The following is a 10,303-nucleotide window of genomic DNA, read 5'->3' on the forward strand; positions in this document are numbered from 1 at the left end:
AGAGGCAAGGGTGTGGGTGCCTGGAAATGTGAAAGTCATATGATAGGATGCTCCCGCTCCCATCTCTGCGCAGCGTAAGCTCTTCTCTCCTGGTGACTGTGGAAGCAACTCTACCAGGCTTTGCTCCGTTTAGCAGACTGCAGAGTTTGCTGCAAATGCAAAACTGAAATCCATCTTTACACTCCTTACTTACCAAGGGGCTTCAGTGTCTTCTTGCTTTCAGCTCCTGGGGTTCCTCAAACCTCTCTTCTCAAAAGGAAGGACTGTTCTGCTTCTGGTGATGCATCCCAAGAGGCGGCTATGTTGGTGTCTCCCTGCTTTTGGTGCGTGGGCATTCATGCTCACATCCTTAATTACAGGTAGGCTGTCTTTGATGCTAGTCTTGTAAAGTATTTTCTAGCCACTGTCTCTGTTTCTGTTTCTATGGAATGAATTCAATTTAAAGCTTCTATTGTCTATACCTAACTTGAAACTTGTAACATTTCAACAGTATTTTAAGAGAGCTACAGCAGTCTTAGTTTTCACAGGTAAAACTCTTCATTTTATTCTGAGAACTAATCAAGGAACTATTTCTAGCAAAGAATGAAAATGAAAGAACCTCTCACAGTTTTGCTTAATGCTTGAATTTTGCCACTGCTTTAATAATGCAGGCTGAAGGAGTGCACATTCTGTGCTCACACCTCCAAAAGTGAGAACTCAGTGCATTTTATCCACTGCTGTTTGTGATCTGTTTCTGGGGCAGTGATTTCCATGCATCTCACTGAGTTTCAGCAGGATTCCTGCTTTTAAGTCACTACGCCTTTTCTGAAAGCCTGCAGGTCTAGAGTGTTTGTGAGCTTATATTAGCAGAGCACAAAGGCATTATCTTAAAGCAACACCAACCGGATGAGCATCTGTAACTGGAGTATAAAAATGAGAGGCCTAAGTATTTGCCTGCTTCTGCTACTTTAAGTCTCCTACTAAGCCAGTAGGAAAAGTTCAGATGAAACATGATTTTAGACTCATTGGCTTTAGATGTGAGACTGTGGCAGGAAACCTGTGTTCCCACAGCAGGGGTCTTCTGCTCACAGTGTGATGGATGGTGATAAGGAGATCTGAAAAGGAAACTGCAACTTCCTTTTTAAGTGGCACAATAGACAATATACAAGCATCCAAATTCTGCAGACATTCATGTCTCTAGGTGTTGCAAAAAAAGGATGGAACAAAACACCAAGTCATGCAAGTTTTACTGGCATTTTTGCTCACAAATGAAAGTCAGCAATAACCAGTGTTTCAGTTTAGATCATGATAATCCTCTGAATCTGAGCATGCTTTGTTAATACAGAAGGTTCAAAACCAAGTAAAGAGTCGCCCAAGCATGAAAATAGTGTTGTATGTTTAGAGTAAGCATCTTTCTGTAGGACATCTGTGATCACAGGCCAGAACCCACCTGATTTAATCTAGCCTTTTAAAATCAAAGTCTTTTCTCTTGAGCATTAGGAAAATAACTGTGTTGGCTTTGGGATGTATGTAGCAGATTCAGAGCACTCTTATTGTGTCTGCAGTGAGGCAGTTCAGGGCCTGCCATGTGCCTTGTTCCTGCCAAGCTATCCAATCTGTCCTGTACTAATTGGGACTGCAGCTCTGTCTGATGTGCTTGTTCCCAAAGAGTTGCTCTCTTTTACAAAGCCTCCACTTTGTTTTTCTCACAGAACTCAACAAATGGACTTCCTTCAGAGCAGAAGGAAGCTTCTGTATCTTGATACACAGGGTCAAGCACAGGATCCAGAAGTAGAGATTGGAGCAGCATGTTATTTAGCATCTTCTTCCCTCTTCCTAACCTCTGAAGTACTTGTTATTTATCTTTACCAATGCAGACACCACAGCCTGCAAGTCAGAGGAACGGCTGTTTCACAAACTCTTCTCCCACTACAACCAGTTCATCAGGCCGGTGGAAAACGTGTCTGATCCTGTCACAGTGCATTTTGAATTGGCCATTACCCAGCTTACAAATGTGGTAAGATTGACTACAGAAGACTGAGATTTGGGCATGACTGTAAAACACACAAATTGCTCCAACAGCAGACGTACTGCACATACAGCCCTCATAGCTGACATTATCATGCGATGTTTGCAATTCTGTCAGCCAGGTCACTTCAGCTTCTCATACAAGCAGTTCAGACTGTACAGATTCATTGGCTATCTCTGTCACTTCAAATCCCTCCACTCTAGACAGCATCCCCTAGTATCTGGAGCAGAAGTACCAACTGTTCACAGTCACAGGGCTCACCTATCCCCGCGACATGGGATTGTATTTGTGCTGTGTAACACGCAGCCTAGTTCTCCTGTGGGTCCAATTGGATTTTGTCAAGTGTTGTAGGTTTGGGAAGGGCTTAGATACCTTACCCATTAGACAAGAGCCCAACAAGGCTATCAAAACTATCTTGGTGCTTAGTCTTCTGTACTCAAGGATGAAAATTCTCTGCATTATCTGTATCCTTTGGTCTGTAAATCACAGAATCATAGAATCATGTCCTTCTCTTCCCCAAGCTAAACAAGCCCAGTTCCTTCAACCTTTCTTCATAGGAGAGATGCTCCAGCCCTCTGATCATCTTAGAGGCCCTCCTCTGCACCCGTTCCAAGAGCTCCACGTCTTTCTTGTGCTAAATATCTTAGAACTTTTGACAATCACATGTTTAGATATTAAGAACTGCACAAAACAATATTCTCACAGATATTTTTATTGGAAATGTTAGGCTGCATTCATATGTGTTTGTAACCTGAATCTTTCCAAATACTTTTAGGCTGAAGGCTACTAAGAACAGGATCCCATTTTTTATTTTTGTGCTTTTTGCAGCACCCTCATGATTCACTGCTGGTTGTCAGCAGCAGTAAGTGACTCTAAAAATAAGTTTTCATTGCAACAACGATTTAACTTAGTGCAGATTTAGTTCATCTGCTATAGAACTTTGCATGGAAATGCGGGAACTATGCTGCACGTGTTGTTTTCCTTGAATTTTATCCAGTATCTGTCAACGGTTTACGGGCAGGTTCGGCCTGGTTCCTTGACTAATGGGGCGGGAGAACTCACAGACCCATGATAACCAAATATAAAACCATGACAGTATTGTACTATGTAAATACAACCTTTTAAAAACTGAATCCAACAAAACACATAGACACCCACAGAACCTTATTCCTCTGACACTGATCAGAGCAGCTGTAATTCTTTTGTCCTCCATACATGCAGGACTCTGGCAATCTAGTGCAGCTCTTTTCCACACGTGTGTGGGGCATAATTTTTCAGCAGAGCCTTAAAACTTTTTTGGTAGAGCTGCAGTTGTCTGTATACAATTTGTAACACCCCTCCTTGAGAATAGCCCACCTCTACCCAGTTATGTTTATTATCCACCCAAGTGCCACTGACCACAGACGGAAAAAAGCTGGTGTCAGTTAATGTGGAATTCTGGTTTCTGTTTTTATCAGAATAAGACTGTGGCCATCTCAGCACACTATAAATGATTTGTGAGTGAAGACGTACATGTCTGTGTTTCTTTCTAGGATGAAGTCAATCAGATTATGGAAACCAATTTGTGGCTAAGACACGTAAGTAACTGCATTGCATTTCTCATATACTTTGCATTAATATGATGAAATGTTAGGTCTATATAATAAGTGCTTATTTTGTAATATGGTTTTAGAAGTACCAATAAGGAGAAGTTACATTAGCAAAATTTGAATAAGTAATTTCTTCATTCTTTTTTCTGAGAAATTACATATCCCATTTTTCCTGTGTTCTGAGTTTCTGCAATTTCATTATCACTGGTTTATCACTAGTAAATTTAGCTAGATATACCCCTTAAGAGTGATTAAATACGCAATTCTGTAATCTTAGGTCATCTCCATATTGAAGCTTCCAATGAAAACATTTGTTAGCAAAAAGAACGTGCCTCCATTTCACCTGATGGTTTTAGCACACATACATAAGGAAAGATTCCTAAAGAATCTTAACTGCTGAGAGAAACAAGCTGTCTTTCACCAACACATCTTCCTTCAGACCCTGTCTGCAATCCACACAAATTTTCTTGAGAGGCTGTGGTACTTATGACCAGGATCTTCAGAGTAGGCTGTGAGAACTTGAACCATAACCCAGTGGAAAGTCACTATAAAACAATAAAAGAGATCTGCTGGGCACCCCTTGCTGTTCCTGACTTTGTAATTCACTGCCCCGTAAAGCCAGTAATGTTCCCCGGCCACAACAACCTGTCACTGTGCACAGGCACCTCCTTTATCTTTATGATATTATTCTCCTTTGATGTTAGGCTCCTTCAGCCTTCAGGATCCACTCCAATAAGGGCAGCAGCAAGGCCCGTGTTTCTTTCTTGCAGTGGAGTGCAACATTGCTATACACTGAGGTAGCAAGCCAGAGGAGAGATCTCAGCATATCAGCAGCTGATAGCTGTTGTTATCATAGCTCCTCACAGGGAAAGGGATAGAAAGCCAATGAGAGCAATGCTCACCTATGTCCCATGTGTCTCCAGCTTGCAATCTTAATGTCTTTCAGATCACTGTTCCCTTCTTCTCATGATTCTCTTCCAGTCTCTGTTGTAACCTCTCATTCATGAGGAACATTTGTGAGGCAGATAGTTGCTGATAACACAATGTTTATACTTCTTATCCATTCTTCTTTTAGATTTGGAATGACTACAAATTACGATGGGATCCCAGAGAATATGATGGAATTGAATTTGTTCGGGTACCAGCAGATAAAATTTGGAAACCAGATATAGTCTTATACAATAAGTATGATGAACACTTTTCCATTTTACCCTTTCTCTGAAAAGTATCATCTTGCTGTATCCATGAAACACATTATTTTCCTTTCATGGTATTTTCTTTTCTTTGCCTCATTTGTCTTTCTAGTGCTGTGGGAGATTTTCAAGTTGAAGGCAAAACCAAGGCCCTTCTTCACTACGATGGAATGATCACCTGGACCCCACCAGCTATATTTAAAAGCTCCTGTCCCATGGATATTACGTTTTTCCCATTTGATCATCAGAACTGTTCACTGAAATTTGGTTCATGGACTTACGACAAAGCCAAAATTGATCTTCTGATCATTGGCTCCAAAGTAGATATGAATGAGTTTTGGGAAAATAGTGAGTGGGAAATAGTTGATGCTTCTGGCTACAAACATGACATCAAATATAACTGCTGTGAAGAGATCTACACAGATATAACATATTCCTTTTATATTCGAAGGTTGCCAATGTTCTACACCATAAATCTGATCATTCCCTGTCTCTTCATCTCATTCCTGACTGTGTTAGTTTTTTACCTGCCATCTGACTGTGGTGAGAAGGTGACTCTTTGCATCTCTGTCCTGCTTTCTTTGACTGTATTTTTACTGGTGATCACAGAAACAATTCCATCTACCTCTTTAGTAATACCTCTTGTAGGTGAATATTTGCTCTTCACTATGATATTTGTGACTCTCTCCATTGTCATCACCGTCTTTGTCCTAAATATACATTACAGAACTCCAACTACACACACAATGCCCAAATGGGTAAAAACTGTCTTTCTTAGACTACTTCCCAAAGTTTTGTTGATGCAGCGGCCTCTAGAGCAGGAGAAAAAAAACATCTCCAAAAAGGCCAAGAAAGGATCAGCCAAAATGTCAGGCAAATCAAAGCACAGCAAACACAAAGATAACAAATTACATAAGGAGCACCAGTGTTGTCACTGTGATAAAGCAGCCGAACTCACCTCAACCAAAAGAAGTCGACTGAGTCATCAGTCATTGAAATGGATGGCGGAGCACACAGAGTACTCCCCGGAAGTGAAAGATGTCATCAGCAACGTTCAATTCATCGCAGAGAACATGAAGTCTCAAAATGAAACCAAAGAGGTAAGGGAGGTAGCCACCAAGCTGGGCATGAGGTCACACTTGCAGCATTCCACAAGAGAATAGTGAGCAAGGGCAAACAACTGTAATGTAGGAAGGCAGCTCAAAGGCACTGGAGCCGGTATGTCTAGAGAAGAAACGTTTGAGTCCTGTGAACTGGTCAAAGTTTCCTTCAGAAAGGGAGAGGCCAAATCATGCACTGGGTATGGAACAAGAACAGTGATCTTGCCTGTTCTTCCTCTATCCCTGGTGGATTACTTAAGTGGTAAGACAATTTTAGATTAGTCACGAGGATGACTATTCTCTGTGAAGAAGAGGAGCCACTGCCATGTGACAGGGGATAGTCTAGATGAGGCTTTTGGAAGAGTCTTCCTGTGCTACTTCTGTAATTCCTCAGAAGGGACTGTACTTCCAGTGCTCCCGAACTGCTCAGGCTTGGTGAGCAGCGATATCTCTGTAAAAAAGGTGCTGTTTGCCAAGCAGGTGCCCTTCTGTGTTAGTAAAGGACACAAAACAAACAACCTGCTACACAGCTGGTGTTCTGGAAAAGAACTCTTTACAGCCAGTGACAAATGTGGTAGAGATATTCCTTTCCTGTCGCCAGTGCTGTGTTTCAGTATGGTATTTTCTGATTTGTTTATTTATTTTGCAGTGATTTGACCCACTGTGCCTTCTGCAAGACAGTATTTCCAATTTTGAAATAGAAGTTTTGGAACAAATAAATAAGAATAAAAACAGAAAACAGATGAATAAGATCACACTAAAAAACTAAAAAGAAGGTTTTTTTTTTTTTATAAAAAAAGAGACTTGTCATTGAACTAATAGATTAGGATGTGTGAGGTTATAAATCTTTCATCCTAGCTGGGGTTGCTGTCGTAGAAAATTATGCACATTGGAATCTTAAGAATGCCAGAGCCAATTTCTCAGGTGTAAACACACAACTAAAAGCAGCTCCAATAAAGATTATCTCACATAAGCACTTGCCAGAGACTCATAAGGAATAAAAATTCTTTGACACTTCAAGATGTTTTTTAAAAGAGTTTTGATCCTAATGAAACACTTACTTTTGCTCTAACTTTAAATGTTGATGTTTTTTAGATGCTATGAGAAAACAAATTCCATTTCAAAATGAAATGCTACTGTGTTTCTATTGAAAAAGGCAAATATTTTGCAAGAGAATTACTGAGATATTCTTTCTATCCAAATATTTGGTTGAAATCAGCACTGATTTATGCAATTTCAATGCAACCCAAAAATTAATTTCCCTCCCACCCCTTTTTTATGTACCACACAAAATCCATCTGAAAACAAAGTACATAACTTTGAGTAATGGTACAGTTAAGGCCTGGTGACTGAATTCATAGGATGAGCCCAAATAAAAGGACAGGAGTCCAGCAGTACAGAGTAGGGAAGGCACTGAACTGAGCCTTTCTTACTAACTATGCCTCTAATGCTTTGCTTCACCCCAACATTTCAGCCCTGTTTTTGGTGCCACAGCAGCAGAAAATATATCCATGTACTGTATTCAGCTGATTTCTTCAATGCATTCCAAATAAGAAGAGACTTTGTGTGAAGCAGTTCAAATAATGTGCCACTTTGATTGTACAGCTCATGATAAGTTTTTCATTTCCAGTCACGCTGATTCACATTTTGCAAACCTCTTCTGCCCCATGCAATTGTATTCTTAGTCTGGCATGTGCATCAGTAGCTCTGTATCTCACCTTTCACAACACACTAAGGATTGGAAACAAGATTTTTCGTGTGGGAAAAATCCTTTCTTTGGGGAAATAACGTTTCATTCTCCAACAAGCACTGAGGAAATGATTCTGGAGGCTTCTGCTTCATTCAGACGTACAGAGCCGTGTGCGTGCTGTTATGAACATGTTCTGTATGAATAGGAGTCCTTTAAAAATGACAGAATCTCTGGGGTTGGAAGGGATCCCTGGAGATCATCAAGTCCAACCACCTGCTAAAGCAAGTTCCCTACAGTAGGTCACACAGGTAAGTGTCCAGAAAGATGTTGAATATCTCTGGAGAAGGAGGTTGTGGAAGCACTTAGGAGAGCTGTGGGAGCACCTGCAGTAGCTAGAGTTCATGCTGTATGTCCTTTCACAAGAATTAGCGCAGTAACCTTTTGGAGGAAAACAAGCGGAGAGGGCTCTTAACTCAAGCAGGGAACTTTTAACCACTCACTGGTTTCATGTGGATGAATGCTCTTTGATGCAGTGGTCCTTATGCACAGGCATGGTTTAAAGGACAGTAACTTCAGTGAAAGTGGTTCTAGGGCATTTCTCTCAGAGTTACATTCACTCTAGCCTGCCCAGCACATGGTACTGCTTTGCTCAGTCAGGATGTTTGCTTTCCTAAAGCTCATGTGCCCAGTTGTCCATTTCACTGGAGGCAGTGAGTTTGACTGGAAAGGCAGTGAGGCAAATCATGCCAGAGCAGAAGGCTGTCTCTTATGTGGGCAACCAGACCAGGTCCTTTGTCAGGATCCAGCCATGTGCAGCTGCAGTAACTCAGCCTCCTGCTACATCACCTCACTATGCACTCATCACATGATCTTGTTCTAAGTGCCTTTGTCAGCCACAGCCATAGCTTGCCAACCGAATGGAACACTCAGAAAAATTCAGTAGATTAGGAGAGTGTTTAATGTTCTCAGCCAAAAATTATAAATACTGTTAAGAAAACAGACCCCTCTTAAGACACTTGAAAACTGCAACAGTGACAAACACCACAAGCAATTTTCTTGCCTGCATGTATGTTCTTCCTGGTTCAAAAGCACAAGGGACTTTTTTTTACCACTTAATGTCAACTCACAATTATATGTTACACATAATCTGTCCTTTTTTTTTTTCTCTTACAGGTGGAAGATGACTGGAAATATGTAGCTATGGTGATTGACAGAGTATTTCTCTGGGTGTTTATAATCCTTTGTGTGTTTGGGACTGCCGGATTATTTATCCAGCCACTAATAGCAGACACATAACTTGAGTCACTGCTTTTTTTCCACTTACGTTTGTATTTCGTGTTCAGTTTGGAACTGTCCCCTGTATTTCTCTCTTCTTACATCATCCCTCAGCATCTGGCCCCAGTGGGAAGGAGAGAAGGGAAGAGTCATCTGGGCAAGTAATAATCCAAGGCAGAATGAGAAGGGGACTGAAACTGTGAGATGAGCTTGTGGTTTTTCTAAGGCAGAAGGGCTGAGATTTATGGAGTACCTGCTTGTCTTCTCCTCAATTAGATCTTCAGTAGCAATTGCACCAAGAATCACAGTAGCAGGCAGAACTTACTGAGTTTCTCCCACAGCTTCAGTTCAAGGGGCCATTCTGAGTGATTTGTGCTAAGAGAACCAAAGTCCCACTTCTCTCTCCTGATCACAACTCTTACATTTCCTCTTTCTCCCTTTGTACAATGCCTAGACTTCAGCATGGTGCTTAGTTGAGGTACCACAGACCTACTGACTGGACCAATGCTCTTTATTGTGTTCTTGTGACAGGGCAGACAAAAATCCAAATAAATGTACAACCAAACCAATCCCTTGCTTATGTAATATTTTTAATACAATCCCCATCTTCTACAACACATGTACACAAGTGAGGGTCTGAGATCAGCGACACATGTATTTAGTTTTGTGCTTGAAGTCCAAGAGGTCTGTAGTGGATGACAAATCTGCTTCATATGTTTCAGTGCACACAGTCCTGCTAACATCATTTGCAGCACCTTTTCCTCCTGCACGTGGAAAATGACCTGGGGGTTTATTTGACATCTGGCTGAACGTGAGCCAGCAGTGTGCCCAAGTGGCCAAGAAAGCCAATGGCATTCTGGCTTGTATCAAATAGTGCAGCCAGCAGCAGGGAGGTGATCCTCCCCCTGTACTTAGCCCTGGTGAGGCTGCATGTCGAGTACTGTGTTCGGTTTTGGGTCCCTCACTACAAGAAAGACATTGAGGCCCTGGAGCATATTCAGAGAAGAGCAACGAAGCTGTGAGAGGGCTGGAGCACAGGCCTTATGAGGAGCGGCTGAGGGAGCTGGGGTTGTTCAGTCTGGAGAAGAGGAGGCTCAGGGGAGACCTTATCGCTCTGAAAGGAGGTTGTGGCAAGGTGGAGATTGGCCTTTTCTCCCAGGTAGCAGTGATTGAACGGGAAGGAATGGCCTCAAGTTGCACCAGGGAAGATTCACATTGGATGTTAGGAAAAACTTCTTCTCAGAAAAGTGGTAATGCACTGGCACCGTCTCCACAGATGGTGCAGTCACAATCCCTGAAGGTGTTCAAGAACCGTGTGGATGTGGCACTGAGGGATGTGGTCAGTGGGCATGGTGGGATGGGCTGGTGGTTGGACTTGGTGATCTGAGAGGTCTTTCCAGCCTTAATGATTCTGTGATTCTATGATCTTAGGGTCACCACAGGGGATT

General features: G+C 41.8%; 1 protein-coding gene across 1 annotated transcript; it reads left to right on the plus strand.

Annotated features, from left to right (window-relative positions):
• On the plus strand, positions 67-9,007 carry CHRNA6 (cholinergic receptor nicotinic alpha 6 subunit). The gene is made up of 6 exons (XM_021381290.1): positions 67-359; positions 1,857-1,996; positions 3,541-3,585; positions 4,673-4,782; positions 4,903-5,890; positions 8,754-9,007. The coding sequence occupies exons 1-6, from the start codon at positions 281-283 to the stop codon at positions 8,874-8,876; spliced, it is 1,485 nt and encodes a 494-aa protein (XP_021236965.1). The 5' UTR covers positions 67-280; the 3' UTR covers positions 8,877-9,007.

This window comes from Numida meleagris, chromosome Z (genome assembly GCF_002078875.1).
Source record: "Numida meleagris isolate 19003 breed g44 Domestic line chromosome Z, NumMel1.0, whole genome shotgun sequence".
Taxonomy (NCBI): Eukaryota; Metazoa; Chordata; class Aves; order Galliformes; family Numididae; genus Numida; species Numida meleagris.